Raw genomic sequence first — 25,461 nt, 5'->3', positions numbered from 1 at the left:
CAAATGTCATACACTCATACACTCCTCTTGCATAAGCTGTTCCTGCTGTCTGGAACGCTCGTTTCTTTCTCATTTATCTGGTGAACCTTTCATTCTTCCAGTTTTAACTTGTTCCATACTCTCAGGCTGACTTTGCACCTTGTTCTACCTCTCAAGGCATCTCGTCATGTACACCTTCATTCCAACAGTTATACTGAATTGTAGTTCTTTATCTGAATGTTTATTTTCCACAAGACTATGGATTTCTTAGGAGTGGGAACTGGATCCTCAGTCTTTGATCCCCAGCCCCAAGTACAGTATCTGGCACAGGGTAGAGCCTCATTACTGTTTGTGGAAGGGTGGGAGGGAATACAATATGATTTTGTCAGTCAACCAAAACAACCACAAGGGGGTACCTAAATTTTTTTATTAAGGAGAATGTAGTAGTTTCACTATTTTAAAATCCACCACTTAGTTTGGAATCTATTACTAGAATAGCAGTAACCACTGAAAAAGAGTTCTAAACTAAGATTAGAAATATTACATAGCATAGATATATGTACAAAATTTATGAACTCACAAAGTCATCATAAGGGGATTTTTTAAAAATTGCCTTTTCATGGCGTATTATGAAGCTATTAAAAATCTAGTTTCTAATGAATATTCCGTTATACAATCAAATATTTGCAATGTGATAAGTAGAAAAAACAAGTTACAAAATCTACCTTATCCCAGTTTGGGTGAATATTTAAATATATGTGAAAAAGTCAAAAACATGTATTGTAACATTTTTTTCCTTGTTTATACTTTTCTGTATACACAATTAACATTTATAATGAATGTGTATTAGAGGAAATAGAAGAGAGCAAGATCTTGGGGCATCTGTGAATAAACACACAGACATAACACACTCTAGGAGCCACACCCAGCAAAGCGGTTTGCCCGTTACTTCAGACACCAGGCCAGAATCTGAGCACACGTTGAACGGGTTGAATTCTTGTTTGTTCTCATTCCTGGCGGCTTGAGTCTTTCCTCTGGGACTCATCTCGTCTTGGGCTGCCTGTTCACAAAGCTTAGGAAACCATGTCTCATTGCTCACCTCACCTGTGAGCATCTCCCCAGAGTCCCACACACCTTCTTCCTGTTCTTTGCTCACCAGGCCGCATACCCAGAGCCGTGGCCTCCATCAACCAGCACCTCCTGAAGTCGGACGACGTGGTGAGCTGTTGCCTGGACCTCGGAGCACCCAGCATCTCTTTCCGCATCAACGGGCAGCCTGTGCAGGGGATGTTTGAGAACTTCAACACAGATGGGCTCTTCTTCCCTGTGGTGAGCTTTTCAGCAGGTGTCAAGTAAGTTATGGCTGTGATTTCACGGAGAGTAGCTGTTCCCCCAGCTCCCACCACTCTTATGAGCTGGCGAGTGTGGTAATCTCCTTCAGGCCTTCAGCACCATAAGCCAAACTCCCCGAAGAAAGCAATGGTGAAAGGGGAGGAGCGATTCAGAGTCACGTGTATATATTTGTGGGACACGTACCTCCTGCCAGTGTTTATGTTAGGTCCTCCGATAAATAGTAAGATGAATAAGATAAATCCTATGTAGAAAATTACCTTAATAATTGTAAAAAGTATTTCATGCTCATTACAAAAAAATTTGAAACATATAGATAAGACAGTAAATATCACCCATAATCCCAATGTTTAGTTCTAATCTCTATTAGTATTTTGGTGTATTTTCTTCAAGTCTTTTATATTACAGATATATGTATTTTTTAATTGACATCACACTAAAAATGAAGTTTTGTCTTGATTTTTTTTCATTCAGCAGTAAGTACAGAGCCTTTTCCTGAGTTATAAAGTATCCTTCTCAAAATGACTTTTTTGGCCAATAATATCCTTTCATTTGGCTGTCCCACAATATAACCATTACTTTATGTTAGTCTTCCCTGCTGATTTCTTTTTTATTGTTATAAATGAAATTATCGTGAACATCCTTGAGGATAATTCTTTTGTCTGCATTTCTGTTTAGTTCCTCCCAGAAGGAGGTCAAAAGGTATAATCTTTTTAAAGTCTAAATTTACAATCGTGTGGCCAAAGAGATTTTCAGGAAGATTGTACGAACAGTTCAGAATTCATTATCAACAATTCTGAAACCTAAAAAACTCTGAAAACCATACATTTTTTTTCTTAACTCATTTCACCGCAAACTCCGACCCGAACTTATTTTGTGTAAAAAACTGGCATCAACAGAAATGAGGCTGTTTTCGGTCCTTCGTGTATTCAATTTCTTGTGAATATTTACATGCTTAACAGCAAAAACGTATGTGTTTTGATTATGGGGTACAGCCTCTCACCTAGCTGGAGGTTCTGTTTAATATATACTACATCTTATTTTCTGTCTTCTTTAAAATCTGAAGCATTCTGAAGTCTGAAACACAGCTCCAAAAATTTCAGATAAAGGATTTCGGCCTGTAGTATCATTTAAAGTAACATATGGGATTACCCAACTGATTGGTTCCCCATTAACTTTTACTGTTATGGGTTATTCTTAATCTATGCCAGTTTGAGAAAATTGTGTCTTAGTTTTAACTTCCTATTTGTTTGATAACTGATGTGGTTAAACGGTTTTTATGCTGATTGTTCTTACATGTTATTTCAACCCAAGATTTTTTTAAAATTCCGTGTTCTCTGCCTTTCTGGTATTAATTTTGGGGGCAGTATTTTATATATTAAGATTATTAAACTATTATTGCTTTCAGATATTTTTCCCAGTTTGTGATTTACCTTTTTAAACTTAGTTTTTTCTTTTTTGTTGTTTTTTTCCCTTTTACAAGAATAATGCAAGTCAAAAAAAAAACAAAAACAAAAACCAAGAGCCCATAATTAATTGTACCACCCAGAGATAGCTATATTACCTTTTTATTTATACATCTCAATAATTTTAAATTAAATAGGGCTTGTACTATGCATGTTGTTTTTCTTCATACTGTTGACAACTGTTGTGTTCATTGTTCTACACCTTTCCTTTTTTTTTCTTTAAACATCTTTATTGGAGTATAGTTGCTTTACAATGGTGAGTTAGTTAGTTTCTACTTTATAACAAAATGAATCAGCTATATGTATACATATATCCCCATATCCCCTCCCTCTTGCGTCTCCCTCCCACCCTCCCTATCCCACCCCTCTAGGTGGTCACATAGCACCGAGCTAATCTCCCTGTGCTATGCGGCTGCTTCCCACTAGCTATCTGTTTTATATGTGGGAGTATATATTAGTCCATGCCGCTCTGTCACTTCGTCCCAGCTTACCCTTCCCCCTCCCCATGTCCTCAAGTCCATTCTCTACATCTGCGTCATTATTCCTGTCCTGCCCCTAGGTTCTTCATAACCTTTTTTTTTTTTTTTAGATTCCATATATATGTGTTAGCATACAGTATTTGTTTTTCTCTTTCTGACTTACTTCGATCTGTATGACAGACTCTAGGTCCATCCACCTCACTACAAATAACTCAATTTCTTTTTTATGGCTGAGTAATATTCCATTGTATATTTGTGCCACATCTTCTTTATCCATTCATCTGTCGATGGACACTTAGGTTGCTTCCACGTCCTGGCTATTGTAAATAGAACTTCAATGAACATAGTGGTACATGACGCTTTTTGAATTATGGTTTTCTCAGGGTACATGCCCAGTAGTGGGATTGCTGGGTCATATGGTAGTTCTATTTTTAGTTTTTGAAGGAACTTCCATACTGTTCTCCATAGTGGCTGTATCAATTTACATTCCTACCAACAGGGCAAGAGGGTTCCCTTTTCTCCACTGCCTCTCCAGCATTTATTGTTTGTAGATTTTTTGACGATGGCCATTCTGACTGGTGTGAGGTGATACCTCATTGTAGTTCTGATTTGCATTTCTCTAATGATTAGTGATGCTGAGCATCCTTTCATGTGTTTGTCTGCTATCTGTATATCTTCTTTGGAGAAATGTCTGTTTAGGTCTTCTGCCCATTTTTGGATTGGGTTGTTTGTTTTTTTGATATTGAGCTGCATGAGCTGCTTGTAAGTTTTGGAGATTAATCCTTTGTCAGCTGCTTAATTTGCATATATTTGCTCCCATTCTGAGGGTTGTCTTTTCGTCTTGTTTATGGTTTCCTTTGCTGTGCAAAAGCTTTTAAGTTTCATTAGGTCCCATTTGTTTGTTTTTATTTCCATTACTCTAGGAGGTGGGTCAAAAAGGATCTTGCTGTGATTTATGTCATAGAGTGTTCTGCCTATGTTTTCCTCTAAGGGTTTTATAGTGTCTGGCCTTGCATTTAGGTCTTTAATCCATTTTGACTTTATTTTTGTGTATGGTGTTAGGGAGTGTTCTAATTCCATTCTTTTACATGTAGCTGTCCAGTCTTCCCAGCACCACTTACTGAAGAGGCTGTCTTTTCTCCATGGTATATTCTTGCCTCCTTTATTAAAAATAAGATGACCATAAGTGCATGGGTTTATCTCTGGGCTTTCTATCCTGTTCCATTTTTCTATCTTTCTGTTTTTGTGCCAGTACCATACTGTCTTGATACTGTAGCATTGCAGTATAGTCTGAAGTCCGGGAACCTGATACCTCCAGCTCTGTTTGTCTTTCTCAAGATTGCTTTGGCTATTCGGGGTCTTTTGTGTTTCCATACAAATTGTGAAATTTTTTGTTCTAGTCCTTTGAAAAATGCCATTGGTAGTTTGATAGAGATTGCATTGAATCTGTAGATTGCTTTGGGTAGTATAGTCATTTTCACAATGTTGATTCTTCCAATCCAAGAACATGATATATCTCTCCATCTGTTTGTATCATCTTTAATTTCTTTCATCAGTGTCTTATAGTGTTGTGCATACAGGTCTTTTGTCTCCTTCGGTAGGTTTATTCCTAAGTATTTTATTCTTTTTCTCACAGTGATAAATGGGAGTGTTTCCTTAATTTCTCTTTCAGATTTTTCATCATTGGTGTATAGGAACGCAAGAGATTGCTGTGCATTAATTTGTATCCTGATACTTTACCAAATTCATTGATTAGCTCTAGTAGTTTTCTGGTAGCGTCTTTAGGATTCTCTATGTATAGTATCATGTCATCTGCTAATAGTGACAGCTTTACTTCTTCTTTTCCAATTTGGATTCCTTTTATTTCTTTTTCTTCTCTTATTGCTGTGGCTAAAACCTCCAAAACTATGTTGAATAATAGTGGTGAGAGTGGGCAACCCTGTCTTGTTCCTGATCTTAGTGGAAACGGTTTCATTTTTTCACCATTGAGAATGATGTTGGCTGTGGGTTTGTCATACATGGCCTTTATTATGTTGAGGTAAGTTCCCTCTATGCCTTCTTTCTGGAGGGTTTTTATCATAAATGGGAGTTGAATTTTGTTGAAAGCTTTTTCTGCATCTATTGAGATGATCATATGGTTTTTATCCTTCAATTTGTTAATATGGTGTATCGCATTGATTGATTTGCGTATATTGAAGAATCCTTGCATTCCTGGAATAAACCCTGCTTGATCATGGTGTATGATCCTTTTAATGTGCTGTTGCATTCTGTTTGCTAGTATTTTGTTGAGGATTTTTGCATCTGTGTTCATCAGGGATACTGGCCTGTAGTTTTCTTTCTTTGTGACACTTTTGTCTGGTTTTGGTATCAGGGTGATGGTGGCCTCGTAGAATGAGTTTGGGAGTGTTTCTCCCTCTGCTATATTTTGGAAGAGTTTGAGAAGGATAGGTGTTAGCTCTTCTCTAAATGTTTGATAGAATTCGCCTGGGAAGCCATCTGGTCCTGGGCTTTTGATTTTTGGAAGATTTTTAATCACTGTCTCAATGTCAGTGCTTGTTATTGGGCTGTTTATATTTTCTATTTCTTCCTGGTTCAGTCTCGGCAGGTTGTGCATTTCTAAGAATTTGTCCATTTCTTCCAGGTTGTCCATTTTATTGGCATAGAGTTGCTTGTAGTAATGTCTCATGATCCTTTGTATTTCTGCAGTATCAGTTAGTTCTTCTCCTTTCTCATTTCTAATTCTAATGATTTAAGTATTCTCCCTTTTTTTCTTGATGAGTCTGGCTAATGGTTTATCAATTTTATTTATCTTCTCAAAGAACCACCTTTTAGTTTTATTGATCTTTGCTATTGTTTCCTTCATTTCTTTTTCATTTATTTCTGATCTGAATTTTATGATTTCTTTCCTTCTGCTAACTTTGAGGTTTTATTGTTCATCTTTCTCAAATTGCTTTAGGTGTAAGGTTAGGTTGTTTATTTGAGATTTTTCTTGTTTCTTGAGGTAGAATTGTATTGCTATAAACTTCCCTCTTGGAACTGCTTTTGCTGCATCCCATATGATTTGGGTCATCATGTTTTCATTGTCATTTTTTTCTAGGTATTTTTTGATTTCCTCTTTGACTTCTTCAGTGATCCCTTGTTTATTAAGTAGTGTATTGTTTAGCCTCCATGTATTTGTTGCCCCTTTCCTGTACCAGTTGGATGCTGTATTAATTATTTTAGTCTGACAATACATTTTAACATTTGTAAGGCAAGACCTCATCATAACTTTTGTCGCAAAACTTTCTTAGCCATTCTTGATACCTGCTTGTTAAGGAGATCATAAGTGACTGAGTGGGAGACTAGAGTCAATACAGTTAGAATCACGCTGGTTTCCATTGGAAAGGGCCATGCAAAGAGGAAAGTTGTGGAGAGCAGACACTTAAAGCTGGGACCACAAAAAATCCATCTGAGAGCTTCTAGTATCCACCTGATGGGACTTCCAGAGTGATACCACTGTGATAGGTCTCAGTACCTCCGGAAGATGCATAAATCAAGGCATATTCATATATTTTCCAAAAAAGGATACAACTTTCATTCTGTCTCAATTAAATAGACTATTTAGGAATAAAGAATTATCCTTTGGATATGATATTCAACTTTTGGAATTTGACACAGATATGTAAACATACATACTATACAGCAGGGGTTCCCAACCCCCTGTTAGGAACCGGGCCACACAGCAGGAGGTGAGCGGTGGGCAGCAAAGCTTCAACTTCTGCTCCCCACTGCTCATGTTACCACCTGAACCATCCCTCCCAAACCCCTGTCCATGGAAAAATTACCTTCCACGTAATCAGTCCCTGGTGCCAAAAAAGTTGGGGACCGCTGGTATACAGTGCAGGTGTACCTCGTTTTATTGTGCTTTGCTTTATTGCAATTTTTACAAATTGTAGCTTTGTGGCAAGCCTGCATTGAGCAAGTCTATTGACACCATTTTTCTAACAGCATTATTTTTTAATTAATGTATGTACATTTTTTTTAGACAGAATGCTATTGTGCACTTAACAGACGACGGTATAGTGTAAACATAGCTTTTATATGCACTGGGAAACCAACATATTCATGTGACTCAGTTTATTGTGATACTTGCTTTATGTGGTGTCTGGAACCAAAGTCACAATATCTCCAAGGTACGCCTGTAATGTATGTTTGCAAACATACATAGCAACACAGTATACACATCCCTACACATGTACACACACATATACAGACATATTTATAAACATACCCATGTAGATGGATATAATATATTGAAATTAAGCATTTTCATTGTTTGACGTTCTTGTAACAAATGGAGAACCACTATAGTAAAACCTTACTAAGGTTGTAAATATGCTCATCACAGGTTAAGACAGAGACTCTAACATCAGCCTTAGGAACTATATTCTAAAGAGCTGAGCGTTCTTTACCTGTGTTTCTCTGTGCTGAGAATATTTCCATGAGAATTTCACCCCAATTCTCCCTTTTGAAGTGTGATAGAATGTATCATTCCTATTTCTATCCATAGGGAGCATGTAGAAAACAAGAAGTGGTATTGAAAGACATAGGCACTGTAAACACAAAGAAAACTGATTGGAACAAAGACCCTCTGGCAATCAGGGGGAAAACCAGCAGAAGCCCCATTGTACATCTTTCCCACCCTATTCCCCGGGAGTAAAGAGAATGAGCAGAAATCTAAATCCAACATAACAGCATTTGGATCATCCACCTGTTGGCTCAGTGCCTTCTCTGGAGAAGCAAGGTCACTAAGCAGTTAGTTCTCAGGACTGCATTTTCCTGGGTAGTTAATGGCCTTGGTCACCCAGCATCAGTGCCCTTCCCTTTTTTCTTTGTTTTGACCATATCCTACTCACTGGGTTTCACTAATTTTCAAAGAAAGCTCACCTACTTCCCAAGCATTTCATCTGAGAGAAGTGCTTAGCTAGAAGTCAAATCTCCGGAGAAGAAGTCTTTGCCAGTCTGCTGGCTAGTGGACTTCTCTGCATATTCTGTGTTTAGCAAACAGTATATCCGATCTCAGACATTGCATGACTTTTAATCATTAACTCATCCACTCGCTCCTCCTCAGGCCAAAGAGATAGGAATTTTTGAGTGTGATATGATTTTTGTTGTTGGGGATTTTTTGAAATCTTCTCTTTGCAAAGATTGTGGCTAGCAGGGGAAGAGATAGGGGGCTCAGAGGTATTCATATGTAGAAGATGTTTCTAGTATCTTGTGTCTAGGTCAGCAGATCATGCATCCTTCCAGTGCACAGGAGAAAAGAAGCAGAGTTCCAGGATAGAACAATGAGACGTTTAACCCATTTAGAAGGCACAACTGCTGAGAGAATTTAAGAACTAGGGGTCCAGATGCGTTGACTTGAAAAGTTAACAGCTTAGACATAAGAACCTCTTGCTCGTAGCAGTTGAATGAGGGTAAGCTGAAAAGTTATATCAGGGGACTTGATGTCTCTTAAGCCTCCTTTCTATCAGGAAAATATCACCTGTGTCATATTCCTGTCTTTGGTTCTCAGAACCTGATATGGTCTGTGGAGAGATGGAATCACAGTTGGTTGCATACTTGGGAAATACATGTTACTGAAATACATCCAGGCCGTCACACGAAGTCTTTGCTCAGGGTCAGTGCTGGTCCTGTGTTGGAGTAGCCAATTCTTTTATTTTCACTTATGAGCAAATGAGATCAATATACCAGTACTTACTCTTACATCAGTTGGTAAAGTATGATTTGGTGCTGAAACCCAGCACTTCCTCTCTGTGTTACTTTAGTTCAGTTGTACAAAAAGCTAGAAAGAGAAAACAAGATATTAATCCAAGTACCTTATTGAAAATAAATGTGTTTAATAACAAAATTGAAAAGAAGTTATTGTTTTCACCCAATAGAGTAGAGTACTTGCCTAGTTTCATAGTGTCCCTCCCAGCAAGGTACAAGGTTATTCCTATCTAGAAAGAGATTCTTCCCTCATCATACAAACATTGAGAATTGTTTCTCATATTTACTTTCAACTTCTGTGAGGACTCTAAATTAGATTTCTCTCCTACGGCCCCATTTTCCTCCTCGGTCTTTACCGAGGTCCTTGTGTTGAATTTGTGACCCCACAATTATTTTTATAATTACAAACTATGTTGTTAATGATACCTGATGAGGCTGTCCTTGCCAGCGGTCATTGGAGAGCAAAATCTTTTTCAATTTGGTTTACCCACAGTGAAGTCAAAAGCAGCCTGAGTAATTACTAATAAAATCCACAAGTCAATATGTGCTCTCTTTTCTAACTGTTATGAATGTGCCTCCTTAGTTTCCTTCTCACTGTGGTTTGTTTGTGGAGTGTATTATTAGTGTAACAGGCCCTGAGTGTAACAACCCTATTCATTCTGGGACAGAATTTGGAATGAGGCATGTGTACCTTGGAGCCCACCCAAAAGGTTGAATTACTTAAATACCAGGAAGCTCTTATTAAAAGGTAATCTCACCCTGCCAAGCGGTATGATGGCCCGGGCCACACGGAGAACATTCCACAGAAGCCACAGTGTGTAGTGAAATTTGAGAGCTGCTTTTAGTTTTGCAGAAAATTGATGAGTTAGTCACTGTAGTAGAATCTATTTCATAGCTATGGTTAAATTCCCCGTAGATCTGCTTAATCTTCTCATGTAACTCTTTTACCAGCCCGTTCTCGTTTATAAAAGCAACACGAACCAAAGATGGTTGGTATTTGCGGTTGCTGTTTGTTTTCTGTTGGTATCCACCAGGCTTGGCTAAAATTCAGGTAACCAGTAGCTTAGCTATTTCCAGCTTGCTGTGGTCAATGCTGTGGAAATTATTACTGCGATAAATATACTTTTGCAGAGAACGTGATGAGCGCTGGCTGGATTGCCCTGGGCTTTCATCAAACGCTGGCCAGAAAGAAATATGAATGTGAGAGCATACATAACTCAAATTGTTCTCCCGTCTTAGCGATATGGACTAAAGATGCAATTATGAATCATGACTTATGAGTTGAATTTAGGTCAGCAGAAGCTCGCTAATTCTTTCTCCTGCTAACCACAGCCTGTATCTTTTTCTTCTTTGGAACACTATCCCAACTCCTGGGAGGGATTCAATAAGAATAATGGGACATCTAGTAAGACTAAAATGATTTCACAGTTTGCTAGTACGCTATGAATAAGGAAACCTAGACATCCTTTTTGAGCATAGCAAAGGTTTGTCTTGATTTTTACTCTATTTTTTTTCATGGATCAGTCTTTCAGACTTGGGGATTTGCGATAGGTATTCTCATCTCTCCTGCAAACTGGCAAACAAAAATGCACAAATCTTAAAAGATGAAATTGGAAATGCCAGTGGGGATTTTTCAATGCAATTTTCTCTGTTTTTTTAAAATTAGTCTAGTCAATAAAAAATTCCTCTACACATCCTCAAACTTCACTACTCCCAGGCGGCTATTACTGAAGCCATTACTCATCTCTAAAGTGGAGAAATCTAAGGACACAGTCACTGACTGTAATCACTTTAGGAAGAAAAAAAAACCTTGGAGAGCTGATGGCATGTCTGAGTTATAGGAAGAACCCCAGAAGATGATACATGTGCTGTAGTGGAAGAGATTAAATTGATTAATGAAATTGATTTTTTAAATCTATTAATGTAGAGAAAAATTGGAGGGTAAAGAACTGATTTTAATGAGCTCCGTTCTTAAATTATCTTTTTATTTGCAATTTAACATTTTTTGCGATGCTGAGAGATTCAGTGGAACCCAAGGAGCAGGGAAGAATATACTTAGAGAAGAGAGGTTTATATTCTAATTGGAAATTTAAATCTTTTAAATTTCAAAGGATTTAAAAGATAAACAGTAAATGCCAGAAAACAGATTTATCAGAAGAAGTAGACTAGATACGTGTAACTTTTGTTGGTTCTCTTTCCACCCCTTCAAATCCATGCTCTGGACTCCTGGATAAGTTCTTGGGCCAGTTCTATAGCCTTCATTACTTCTTTTAAGGCCAGGAACCATCTTGCCAATACTTAAAAAAAAAAACTCCATCTTCTGAGTAGTATAAAAACTCCAGATTTGTATCCAGTTAATATTTGAGCCCGACCCCGCTCCCCCTGCAGTTTGAGGTCGGGCACCTCTTCAGTTAGCTGGCTCCTTTCTCACGCCCCCCAGGGTCTAGGGTCCAGCCCAGACCCAAGATGACTGGGGGATGGGCACATCTGATGGAGTTGGTGCAGCTGCCTTGTGGCATCAGGACTTTTGTAGCGGTTGCACAATTGCTGCTTCTTTCTCTTCTGAGGCTCTTTTGTAGCTTTCTTGGAGAGCACCAGGCTGGAAGCGTCCAACTTCAGTTCCCTTGACTTGGCTTTACCACCTGTGCTGGCTGCTCCCTTCTGGCTGACCCCAGACCTCCCCCCTCCCCTCCCCCTCCAGCTGCATGGGCCTCCTACCTCCCCCAGCTCCTGGGTTTCTGATCTCTGCTCAGTCATTTGCCTTTCCAGCCAGAATTCCTTTCTGATGGCTGGCAGCTGGCTCATTTCCCCCTCTGCTCTTCACTATCACTAGGCAGATATGACCCTCACTACATCCAGGGGGTACTCACAAACTTCTGAGTAGTTCCTTACAGCCCTCATTTGACTCCTGATGGGCAAGACCTCCCATCCCTTTCTCCCTGATGGTTTTCTCCAGATGGATTCTTTACCTTCCCTATCAGTGTAGAGGCTAAAGCTGAAAAGGTTTCCCAGTTTTTTGGTGGATCCTCATAGTGGGTCCAGCACTTCACTTCAGGATGAGAAAATAGTGGCATCCTCTGAATTAGCTGCCTTTGGGACCTCTGCTAAAATGGAGACAGAGGGGATCCCGTTTTCATATCCTCAAATAATTAAAGTGGGCTTCAGGTATTTTATTTCTTTCTTTGGATTGTTTCCTTTAAACCTGTATTTTATCCCCATGATTTCCTTTGACCTGGACCATCTGGGGTCCCAGAGAGAGTTCATGAGGACCACCAATATTGGTGGTGGTTTGCTGGAGCCCTTCCCACAGACTCTGGGCAGCGAGGGAAGGAGCCACAGATGGCGGGTGTGCCCACACCGGCTCCCATCCAGTCCCGCCTGCTGGGGAGCAGGGCTCTTGTCTGGCAGGACTTGGGAAGCTACCCAGAACCATGCCTTCTGCCCACTGAAGCACAGCATAATGGCGTTGGAAGACGAATGCTTCAGTAAGCAGTAAACGCTGATTTCTGGCTACGTTAATTTTTCATTTTACGGTCTTTGTGGCCATTCGAGGTGATAAGATTAAGCTGTAAAACCAGATTACCATTCTCCTTTTAATAACCGAATAAAAAAGCAGCACTGTTCTCCCTAAGTGCTACCCTGGCTTCCCACCTTGCTTGATATGTTATCTATCCGGAAGACAACAGCAGATTTAAAAGCATAAGAGAAGTGTTAAAACTAAACGGAACTGGCGAGAGAGCTTATGAATAATTAAATCCATCTAGACGTCCTCGTAAGAGATCGTTCGCTTGGCCTTGGAATCCATACGCTAGTGAGTAACAAAGAATACAGTTGCTGTACGAGCTCCCAGGAAGCTTCAGCTCTTCACAGGAAGGATGCTCAGTGAGAAGGGAAAAGCAGAAAACTGCCCACACAAATTCTTTGTTCAAAACAATTTAGTTTTATCCCATAGTTTCAACATGTCAGTAACACAATCTGTTATGTTGCAATTGAATTTTGGAAAGTTCTCAAGAAATTTTAAGTCTTAGTCATTATTTCCTGAAGTTCTACTAAATTAGTAACATTGCAGGCTAATGACTCAGTTTTGTTCTTATATCATTGTTCATAGTCTTAATGCACATAGATCGTGCCCTGTTATATAACATTTAACGTAGGAACATTCACAAGGGACACTTGTGGTTCTAATTCTATATCATTGTTGCTTACTACTTTAAAATGGGAAAGTGGGAGGCTTCATACGATTTCTGTAATTAATTTTAAAACAGCATTTTATAAAATGCTGTTTGGATAAAGATTTTGTTTATATTGGGAAGGGGGGGAAATCCTAAATGTCTTTTACTCAGAGAGATTTTCATTTTCCAGTTTTATCATTAGGCTACACACAATCACAGTTACTCAGCCAACACTGAGACTCTCTTGCAAAGCTGCCCCACCAGAATATTCCAGTAAAAGGACGTGAGATCTAGTGGAGAGTGTTGTTGTTAGAGCTTTGCTAGATCATAACCTTTCCCACATACACCTCACCCCCCTCCACACACACAGGCTCACTCCATCACCAGTTCCGAACAGAATTGGCATCTAACTGCTGCTTTCCGGCTTGGCCTTCATCACCTTGGTCCAACCCCGCCTCATGTCTCACGGGGACTAGATTGGTGTCAGGTGCCTCCTACATAGAGCAGCTAGAAGAATCCTGTATTTCTTCCTCCTTAAAATCCCTCAGAAGCTGCTCACCGGGAAGAAAATCCCAACTCAGAGACCTTGCCTGATCCAGCCCTGCCCCCTGCCACCTCATCTCTTAGCCCCTTGGGCTCTCTGTGTTCTCACTCACACTGCCCTCCACCCAAGCACTTCCCTACCTCAGGGCCTTTGCACGTGTTATTCCTCTGCCTGGAATGCTCTTCCTCCAGATTTTGAACTCATTGGCTCCTCCTTTTCCCTCGGGGTTAATAAAAATATCTCCCCCTCGGAGAAGCCTTTCTAGCCTCCAATCTAGGACCCTCCTCCTTCCCCGAGTTGTTTCAGTCTCCCTCTTTATTCCCTCATCAGATGTCTCCCAATCAGTAATTATCCTATTTGTTTCATTGGATGCCTGCTCTGTGACACCAGGGACAGGGTATTCTTTGTTCATTGCTGAATCCCCAGTATGGAGAACAGTGCAAGTCGTATGGGCTCGAATACAACTTGGAGGGAGTGAATACGTGTAGCTGCTACGTGTATGGATGGATTTTTCCTATGTAAAATTATTGTTGATCCTGCAGGGCTGTGTATCTTGCCATGTCTTCATTATTTAAAATTGCAGTCATATTTTCTCATCAATTTAACATAGTTGCAGTCCATCTGCAAAAGCTATATTTCTAGTCCCAAACCTAAGAGCCTATGACCCTCACTTTCACCCTCTTCTTGCAGAGAATCTATGGGCTCTAACCCTAACCCTAACTTAATCATATCTATGGGGCTGAAATTCAGCCAGAATGCTGAATTAAAATATTGAAAGACTTCAGTTTGTGGGTAATTAGTGCCTGCCATGACTGTGGCCCCCCAAGGATCCTTTCTTCTTCCTTGGGAGGCCCCTGTGGGCACTGCTGGAGTGGGCCAGAGCATGAGGCCTGGATGACAGCAAGGCGGTGGTGCCCCTGAGAAGGCACTGGGACCCTAGCGAGCAAACACATGACGCCTATTTGGCACCCCCATGGCTGTAACCACCTGCTGATGCTTCCTCACAGTCGCCCTCATATGGCTACTTTGGGGAACTGCAGCCTCTTCAGTGGTATCATTTCTATTAATGCCTCTTGGCATGTGTACCATTTCTGTTTAATACTCTCGTGTTACTTGATCTTTTAGCTGCACCCTAAAATGGGAATGTCCTATTTTCCCCAAATATTTATATCATGTTTTCTTTCATCATTGTGTGAGTAAACTCTCTCAAGTAAAAATACTTGAAGTTCTCATGCTGTAGTTTGAATGTGATCTTTTCAGAAAATAACGTCATCATCGTTATCACTGTTACTCTTGTCAAACTGTAGTAATAATATCTACAGTAATGATTCCCCTACTAGAGGAAGGATGAACTTGATTTTTAAAATCTAGTGGTTTTAAAGTATAAGTTCATTTTTAAGAACTTAGCTGACATGGTCAACTGAGAATCAGGGGCACTATGAATTGACAGTCAGCTTTCTCTCCACTGCTTTGTTGCGTACTTTAGAGTGTTTGCTGTGATGAATCTGAAATCATTCACTTCCCCAAAAACTAATTTGGGTGGGGAGAGCTGATCTTTAACTTTCACTTATTTGGGCTGGCATATATATTTTTTAACCTCTCTCTTCCTGGTCTCTCCAAATAACAGAGTACGTTTCCTGATGGGGGGACGTCACGGAGAATTTAAGTTCCTGCCTCCCTCTGGCTATGCCCCTTGCTACGAAGCCTTACTTCCAAAAGAAAAGATGAGATTGGAGCCTGTCAAAGAGTATAAACGTGATGCTGAAGGTGTTCGAGATCTGCTGGGTACCACCCAGTTCCTCTCCCAAGCTTCTTTCATTCCGTGCCCCATAGATACCAGTCAGGTAGGTTTGAGCTGCCAGCAGAAGGCAGCCCACGGAGATGATGCTGCGTTGTCTTTGAAACATTCTTATCATACATTCTACTGAATTGTCGTGATGTGTGAACGACCATTATGCTTCACGTTTCCACCATACGCGGCAATTGAGCTCTTGAAGGATTTTGCAACCAATGAACATGGTTAAGCACTTGCTACATGCAAGGCACTGTACTAGGTTCTGGGAGGCATAGGCAGACGCGTGACAGTATTCTCTGGGAATGCACCACCAAGCTGAAGAGATAAGAAGCAAATGTGTTATTTTTTTTCAAGTCCAAATGTAATGTGCAGAATGATCGTGTACACAAATAAATGCTAGAGACGTTCTTTATGCTAGAATGTTTCTAAAAGTCTGTGTAGAGAGAGTGGCATTCAGTCAGGACCCTTTAATAAACTTAAATGGGGAGGGGCGTCCAGGGGTGAAGTAACAGGAATGGGATGAATGAGAGCCTGGAAGTAGAAGCACAAAATAGGGACAGGTGGCAATGAATATTCTCCTGTGGCTGGATGGTTGGAGGAGGAGCAGGTAGGAGAAGCGTGGGAAGTAAAACTGAAAGCAACAGGGGAGAGCATGGAGACCGCAGAAGGTGCTGGTAAATGGACATTTTCTTTTCTTTTTTTTAAGTCTTTATTGGAGTATAATTGCTTTACAACGTTGTGTTAGTTTCTGGTGTATAACAAAGTGAATCAGCGATACGTACAGACATATCCCCATATCCCCTCCCTCTTGCGTCTCCCTCCCACCCTCCTTATCCCACCCCTCTAGGTGGTCGCAAAGCACCGAGCTGATCTCCCTGTGCCACACGGCTGCTTCCCACTAGCTATCTATTTTACATTTGGTAGTGTATATAAGTCCATGCCACTCTCTCACTTCGAAATGGACATTTTCTTTCCCTTCCCAGGGTCTCTGTTTTGACAGACACACGTTCACACAGTTATGATGAGGAACATACAACAGCTTTCCAGTGCCTCTGCCATGCCAGTGCTATTCACATCACTATTCTAGATGTTAGAGAAAATAAGTGTAAAGGCACCTTGTCTCTGAGGCACTTGGGATAATAGTTTGTAGGATTATGGCTCTTTTAACCTGTAGATGGTCTCTACAGTATATTTTCCCATAATACCTCTATGGCCCTCTTACATTCAGCTCTGTGTGTGTGGTCATGCGTCTGCTTCTTACCTCCTGTGGCTAATGATTGTGAATTCTCATTGTCTAGAAATCACAGTGTCTCTCTGTCTGCTTCACAGAGCCTAGTACAACATCAGGAATGTAGCTGGAGTTGAGAATGTTGATAGGAAACGAGCTAGGAGTTTGTGAGCCAGGGGTAATCCTAGGAATCGGATCATCTGCTTGCTGTGTATTTTAGATAAGAAGTTTGAGGGCCAAAGAACTAAACTAGCTTTTCTGTGGACACAAGGTGGTTAGTGCCCAAGCAGGGAGAGGTTGTACACATGGACATGGTTCCTACTTCTCTGTGCTGCCCTCCTTACCAAGTTATCAGAGACGTAGGTATTACTCAGAAAAGGCTTCCTGGAGGAAGCAAGCCTCAAAGAGAGTTCAAAAGAATGAGGGGAGGTTTTGATGAGGGAGGAAAGAATACTGGACCAGAGTGAGAAGAGTTTCTAAACATACAGAATAGAAGATTTGAAAATCAAAGAGTGGAGATAAATCAACAAGCCAGATGAACCTTGATGTCTGGACCCAAAGCTGAATATGTATAGACCCTGGAATGAGGGAAATGTTGCTGGGAATCAAATAATAAGGAAGTTCTCTTTGGAAAGGTGCAATTTATTATTTTGAATGAGACTTTGTAATTTTTTAGAATCTATCAGTCTGTGAAATTATTGTCTAAAGAGAAGTTAAATACAAGATACACAGTCAACTCCATCCTGCTTGGGGCACATTAACCAGTTTGCAGATAAAATGTTGTTGACTAGATCCCTATCCTTCAGTGCTACCTGTGTCCAGTGCTTGAAGCACCCCCAGGCCTTTGCTGAGCGCTGCGGGGGAGGAGCCCAGCTCCTAGCAGCCTTCCCTGGGGACGTCAGTCTCAGGCCCCAGACACCCAGGAGGCAGTTACCAAGCCAATATTACTCTATCCCAGCTAGTCACCAATTGAGGTCACTGAAATTATGATGCAGGATTGTTTGTGGAGGCTTCTTTCCACATTTCCCCCTTTTGCTGAAGCAAGTGGTTCCTTCACATGGAAATCCCCCTTCAGGCTGTGATTAATTTAAACAGATTAAATTAGTTAACCAATAAAACTCAAATACAGTTGTCATTTGTTTACTAATAATTTTCCCCACTTTGCTCCTTATCAAAACATTATGCCACGTAACTTTGACTTTTCAATAATAAGTTGTTTTTTTTTAAAGAGTGTCTTTAGTTGAAAGGCCAATAGTGGTTATGACACATAGTTAAAATATTTTATTGCTACTTTTCTCTGTGGTCTCCTTTTACATCACTAACTTAATATACTTTTTCTACAAAAAAAATATATATACAGTTTTTTCCATGAGCTCCCCTCCTTGAAAATAATTGGGATTTTTGCAAGTAGTGGAAACACTAATAATCATTATACTAGAGCTAGAATTGTAGGAGCCAGGGAGGTGATACAGAAGGGAAACAGGTCAAGTGTGCAGGCCCTCCTAAAGCAGGGGGCCATTTCTTAGCCCCAGCTGACTAGTTGCCAGGCAAAAGTGTGGGGCCAATGTTAGCAATCTTTCAACTGGTCAGGGGAAATTAGAAATCTGGATTTTTATATGAAATCTCCTATTTCTTAGGAGCTATCAACTAATAAATGAAAATGGCAATAATTAATTGTTTACTGTTATAATTGTAGTAGTAGTAAATTAAAGAAAGGGGGAAAAAAAGAGAAATTTGAGTCCTCAGTTTGTGACCTTTGTGGAGAGACATGAGCAAGGTACCAGGAAAACACAGAGAAACTTTTCCTGAAGGTACCTGGGGAAGACCTCCAAAAGGTGGTGAGGCATTTGAGCTAACTCCAGAAGGATAAATACTGAGGGAGTTTGTATTAAGACCAGAGCTGGACAGCAGTTAAAGGGGTAAAGACAGATTTTTGCTTAGAAGTTATTGCAGTAGGGGAAAAGGAACTCCACTATAGAGCTGGGGTCAGTTCTGAATACAACACAAACAACTGGGGATTTACAGCCAAGGAGCAGGTTTGGGGTGCAGGTGGGGTGGGCGTGTCAGTGACGGAAAATTACTAAGAGGAACATCAGGGGTTGGGATGGATTCTTGCTAAACTGATCTAACAGGATTCTTACTGAGGGCAGGTCAGATAGATCTGATATCACCTAGGGGAGGATGGGGGATGAATAAGTTTGATCAGACATGGAGGATGATCACATATCAAGGGTGTAGATTGTCACTAAACTAATTTAGCAAGATTCTAGCTAGAACTGGGATCTTGAGGACAAGGCCCAAGGATCGAGCCTAGTCAGAAATGGCTCAGATGCACCCATCTAGAGCTTGGTCCAAGGAGAAAGTCTTTGTCATTTGCCATGTAGCATGGGGTAGGAAGTATACATATGATGTGTATCATGGGGAGTACTAATAAGAATTAAGGTTCCGTGTGCAAGGGCACAGAACTGAGCGACAGTGTGACCTTTGGGGAGAATGTCAGGAGCTTTGAAAGAATGTGTTTGGGAGGACCGTGACGAGAGGACTGAAGAATGGCACTATATGCTTGGTTAATACATCTAGTCTGTGTCTTGGGAGTGTCAAGGGGCACTTGGAGGTACTAGGAGGAGAGTGTTTTGATGTGGTTGTGTTGTCGTGAGCTCATCACTCTGGCCACAGCGTGAAGAATAGATTGGCGGGGAGTTGGGGAGACCAATTGTAAAGCTCTTGCGATGGTCCGGGTAGAAAATAACGAGGTTGAGTGACGTAGAGGAGGGGAACCTTCAGAAAGATGATTAGGAAATAAACATGTTGGATTTTGTGACTGATTAGGTGTTGTTGGTGGGGGATGTAATGCCAAGAGAAAAGACACTAAGATGACTTTATGGTGGGGTCATTCAACGAAAAGAGGAAATACAAATAAGACAAGAAAAAGGTTTTGAAGGAAAAATAATGAATTCAGCTTTGAATAACATGCTGAGTTCACTTTGGTGGGAAAATCCTGCAGGTAGTTGGAATAGTAGGTCTGAACTTCAGGAGAGACCATGGCTGGAGGCTGGATGGTCAGGAGTGACCATCTGCAAGTGGATGAGATCTCCCAAGGAGAGAGTATAGAGGAAGCGGAGATACGGTCCAGGGGAAGCCAAGAGAGGAGGGAATCTCTAGAAGTAGCCCCTCCTGGGTGATGTGTAGAGAATTCACCTGGGGCACACGATCTGTCTAGATTTTATGACAGATTTCAGTACGGTTGATTCTTGCACTTCTCACTTCTCACTTCTTCCTTTTCCTTTTAGGTTGTTTTACCACCTCACCTAGAGAAGATCCGAGACAGGCTGGCTGAAAACATCCACGAGCTTTGGGGAATGAATAAAATAGAGCTTGGCTGGACTTTTGGCAAGGTATGTGTTTGAGTGGCCGGGCCAGGGTGGAGGGTTGGGTTGCCTTGTTACCTGGAAGCGTTCTTCAAAGACTCACATGAGAAACAAACCTCACAAGCCCAAACCCACTGGTTCTTACTGACTCCCATCCAGCTCTCACTGAGTACAGCAGCCTTGCTTGGGAGTTTGTTGAACTGCAGTCAGGAGTGCTGGGGAGACCAGCACTGCACAGACAGACCCAGGAGCCTGTCTCCTTCTTACTCCCAGATGCTGGTCATTTTCTTCGGGGAATATCGAATGTGGTCAACCCTTAGCTCCTCCTTCAGAGCCTCACATCTCCCTTTCTCTTCAGAAAAAGCTGTTCTCTCTGCATGGCTAGTGAAAAGAGGCTGATTCATTGTTGTGAGTCAGAATTTGTTTAGTGTGGTTTTCAGATGCATCACTAAGATTAATGGACACGCAGAGGAGGTTAAGGAATCTCTTTCACTAGAAAACATTTTTCAAAGAGGATGTAAATTGACTTTGTTCTGTGACTTGTATAAGGTCATGTCTGAGGGCAGAAGGATCTGTGATTCTGAAGCTCCCTACGACCCTGGCACTCTCAGATTATGCACATTCCAGCTTAGTTACTGAAAGCGTCCCTGCACTCTAGCGCTTATATATTGATATAGCTCCCATAAATATCCTCCTGATATACGACCACCTCTTTGCTGTATGCTCTTTTAACACCACAAACCTCTCCTTTGAGAACGAATTACAATTGCAATTGTAAATTTATTTCTATGATGATTGTATTACTACTCCATCAGACTGTATCCTTCATGGGGCTGGGGCTACCCCAGCTCACCACTGAACTCCTAAGGTCTAGCTCACTGCCCACCACATGGTAGACATTCGACGAATGTTTGTGGAATGAATGAATGAATTAGTTAATGTCTGGATCTACACCGTCCAATACAGTAGCTATGGGCCACATGTGGCTACTGAGCATTTAAAATGTGACTAGTCTGAGTTGAGATGTGCTGTAAGCGTAAAATACACATTGGATTTTCAAGGCTTTCTATGAAAAACTAATATAAAGTAGCTCAGAAATAATTTCTTATATTAATTACTTGTTAAAATGGTAAGGTTCCAGGTGTATTGGGTTCAGTAAAATACATTATTAAAATTCATTTCACCTGGTTTTTTCGTTTGTTTTGTTTTGTTTTTGTTTTTTGTTTTCTTGCTTTTCTCACATGGCTACTAGGAAATTTGAAATGACAAATGTGGTTCACGTTGGTGGCTGACTTCGTGCTTCTATTGGACAGTGCTGGCCCAGATTCTGTAGTCCTTTATGTTCTGAAGAATGCTACCCTGCAGTGGCACTGTGGTTCCATGAGTTTTGGACAGGCAGGAGCATGACTACCACGCATAAAATGGCTTCTCTAGGAAAGTATGTTCTGAATGCAGACACTTGACTAGAAGCAGTCCACAGAACACAAGCCACTGGCAGCCTGGGGACGGCGTGTATCATTTATTAGAGAGAAGATCGTCTATTTGCCTATCAGCAAATAACTGTCTTTGTCTTGCCTGATATGAATTACCTGGGCCATGTTTCCAAAGCGTGTCTTTTCTGTTTCCCAAGGCAGTGCCAGTTGTCAAAACTTAAATTATATTCTTTCTTATGTTGTCACCTAGATACGGGATGACAACAAAAGACAACACCCCTGCCTTGTTGAGTTTTCAAAGCTACCTGAAACTGAGAAGAATTATAACCTACAAATGTCAACTGAAACCCTAAAGTGAGTGTTTAATTGAAGTGAATTTGGACTAAACAGTGAGTGGATGATTCACTGCCTTATAACTAAACTACAAACCTGTTGTCTCTCGAAAACGTGATGCATTCTGACAGATTAGCCAGGATGGGGATTATTCACGCCACGAAAGGGTTCAGCATAGTGAATAACACATCTACTATTGTTATTTAGCATATATAGTTCTTTAGAGACAATTTGCTATTTGCCAGGGACAGGGAAAAGGTAGGCAGAAAAAAAAGAAGAGAAACTTAGAATCAAAGGACCAAGTGCCTCTTCTGGTTCATGTATAATCAAGGAAAGAAGATAATATATATAGTAGGTTCTAGGTCATACTGAAATTGGACAACTTAACCTCTCTAAGTCTCCATTTTCTCATCTACAACATGAGGATAGTAATAGTTCTTATCTCTATATAATTGTTGTAATGGTTCAATGAGATGATAAATATTTTTTAAAAAAGATAAGGCATTTCTAAAAATGAATGGGAAAACATGGTTTAATTCACAAAAATTCCATTTAGAAGTAACTTTTAGCTTCTCTGTGATCCCACCTGTAGTTTAAACCCTGATTCAGATCTTCATTTTTTTAGCCCCATTTTCTATCTCCCTTCTCGAATTCCCTTTGTGCTGGTTACCTGTGCTTCTCTGCATTGTATTTCTCTGTCTGATAGTTGGTGCAGAACTTTTTAACACTGTGGTCTTGCTGGCATAATGATGCTCTGTCAGCTTGCTTTGTCTCATAGGCTCCCCGTATGTGATGTCTTCCATCACACTGACCCTTCTTGAGGATGTGGCTTTGGTACCTCATGGTGTCCAACACAGCTCAAGACACTTGGTACAGGGAGCACGTGGGAAATACTTGCTGACCTCTGGGTTCTCCCAAAGGGGCTATTAACTAACTTTTTGTTGCATTCTTGCTACCGTCTAAATCACGAGTTGGCAAACTAAGGTCCACAGGCCAATCTAACCAGCCACTTACTTTGGTAAAAAAGTTTATTGTAACAAAGCCAAGCTCATCACTTTGTGTATTTTCTATGGCTGTTCTCGCTCTGTAATGGCAGAGGTGAGTAGTTGTAGCAGAGACATAAAGACCACAAAGCCTGAAACGTTTCCTCTCTCGCCCTTTACAGAAAAAGTCTGGTAACCTCTGGTCTAAGTGAATGAATATTGTATGTTTTTATCACACAGGTTAGGGTTCTCACTGTCCTTCACCTTGCAGTTGACCCTTGTTTCCTCTCTCTGTTACGTCACAGAACCCTCCTGGCCCTGGGGTGCCACATCGCTCATGTTAACCCGGCTGCTGAAGAGGATCTCAGGAAGGTCAAGTTGCCCAAAAAGTAGGTGATCATTTAATGGTCAGAGACTTTAATGCTTCAGTGTGAATTTTTAAACTGGGAGGACAGGAGGCCCACGCACAGAGGCAGGTGATGGCCCCAGATACTTCTAGCACCAGCTCAGGATGTCTCCACCAGGTACCTAGACTGCCCTGAAACCCCCAGACGGAAGCCGGCTGAAGTAGAGTATTTTCAGTGCTTCTGCCTGGACCTATACTACTATCTCCTAGGGTTAGTTTTGAGCCAGATGTGGCACTCAGATGGATGCGCCGTGTTGGTCTATAAGAATAGCAGTTGGCACGGGAGCTTGAAGATCGCCGGTAGCCACAGCAAAGATTCAGTCCTCTGTCACTGGGCCAACCTTGCAAGTCCCTTGTGGAAATGTGCGTCACTGCCAAGATTTAATTTGGCCCCTAAATCTGCATGTGTCCTCTCCCTCTCGCCCGTGCATTCACCGAGCCATGTGTTCTCACACATTCAGATGCGAGCCCACGGGCGCGTCCCCTGGCTCACTTGCTCACCCGCACACGCGCCAGCCTCGGGTGTGCACGCATTCACACCCAGGTGTCGCAGTGACTTATGAGCCAAGGCAGTGCCAGCTCTTAATCAAATGCTTATCTTCCTCTTCCTCCCTGTGAAACTCCCAAGCTGCCAGGCTCCACTCTCAGAGGCAGCTCCTGGTGCCAAGAGCAGCTCATCTGAGAGGCAGCAGCTGAGAGGTGGCTGGGGGCGGTGCTCAGCAAGCAACACGTGTTGACTCTGCCCAAAGTCAGGCATCCCTAGAAGGTGGATGAGGGGCAATATCACGCCTACAGTCGACCTTGTATCTCGCACTGCTCACGGGTTCTTGGGTCGAGTAGCGCTGGTCTGCAGGTCATCACATTTGGGCTCTGGCCCTGATCTGGGCAGTCCGTGGCCTTGGGGCCCTGGATGCCTCTGGACTCACATTCCCACGTGACTGTGGTCAGTTACTCTCCTGTGAGTCACTCCACACAGGGCCCTGCTCCTCTCCACTCACACGATGCGTCTACCTGGACTCACACTGAGCTTTTCCCGTCTTCACGTTATCTATCAAATTATCTGTCGAATTACAGACATTTGTGACTCCTGGACTGGACAGCAAACCGTGAAGATCATTCAAGCTCACAAACTCTCTCATGTTATGATTTTTTAAACTTCTCAAAATGAAGGTTTAGTTTGCTAAGACTGAGTGATCATTCTTTGCTGATTTGTAAGAAACCGTTTGGCTCAAGGTCCTGTCCGTGCCAATGTGGTCATAAGCTTTTGTGCTTTTGAAGCGAGACCAAGGAGCTTCGGGTGATGTTACATTACACTGAATGTGCCCATCGTTTGTAGGGCAGAGTAGTTTTCTTAGGAATAAGGGTGGATTTGCACAGACCATCCACTTTCTCCAACGGTCGCCTTAATCCGTGACACGCATTGGCAAAAAGGATGGTGGATGGGGGTCTTCTACTAAAGACTTGAGATAGAGCTGAGCTGTCCATTCTGCCAAAGATAGAATCTGTGACTGTAGCCTTATTTTCCTAGTGTTCCGACCTTGTGCTATTGGTCTAAAATCTGGAATGGGGGAGCCGTACAGTTCTGTTCAAAATATATATTTTCCATTTACTTCTAGCTACATGATGTCCAATGGCTATAAGCCAGCCCCTTTGGATTTGTCTGATGTGAAGCTGTTACCTCCTCAAGAAATGTTAGTGGATAAGCTTGCAGAAAATGCACACAATGTTTGGGCAAAAGACAGAATAAGACAAGGATGGACCTATGGCATTCAACAGGTGAGACGTGCTGGGTCAGGCCTGCTGGAGAAGCCAGGAGATGTGATCGTGCATTAAAATGCCATTTTGCTTTGGTGGGTATTAGATTGGAAGGTGGAGGTTGCCCTTGCACTCTGTTCCTCATGCCTCAGCACCTTCCTTGTTTATAGAATCATGGGGCTGGATGGAATTTGTAATGGTCACATTGATATTAACTCCAGGCATAATTCCAGTTTTTCAGCAATGGCTAGGCTTCCGTTTCCTTTGTTGGTCGGGTTCACTTGTGATCATGTTGCCCTGTGTATATGGCCACCGGCCGCATCTTCTCTCATTCCCCATCTTGTTGCTTGCCTCACGGAGGGCTGAGCTTTCGTGCACTCTCCAAGGCCAAGGTAAGGCTCGCATAAATCGATGTCACA

General features: G+C 41.5%; 1 protein-coding gene across 1 annotated transcript in view; it reads left to right on the top strand.

The window, feature by feature from the left end:
* Positions 1-25,461, top strand: part of RYR3 (ryanodine receptor 3) — a 563,044-nt gene that overhangs the window by 316,868 nt on the left and 220,715 nt on the right. The window contains 9 exon segments of the mRNA XM_060146948.1: positions 1,139-1,192; positions 1,195-1,221; positions 1,224-1,268; positions 1,271-1,331; positions 15,369-15,585; positions 20,055-20,159; positions 21,816-21,919; positions 23,187-23,270; positions 24,904-25,063. Of these exon segments, the coding sequence (XP_060002931.1) occupies positions 1,139-1,192; positions 1,195-1,221; positions 1,224-1,268; positions 1,271-1,331; positions 15,369-15,585; positions 20,055-20,159; positions 21,816-21,919; positions 23,187-23,270; positions 24,904-25,063 (857 nt within the window).

Source organism: Lagenorhynchus albirostris, chromosome 1 (genome assembly GCF_949774975.1).
Source record: "Lagenorhynchus albirostris chromosome 1, mLagAlb1.1, whole genome shotgun sequence".
Lineage (NCBI taxonomy): Eukaryota > Metazoa > Chordata > Mammalia > Artiodactyla > Delphinidae > Lagenorhynchus > Lagenorhynchus albirostris.
This window is presented reverse-complemented; position numbering and strand designations above follow the sequence as displayed.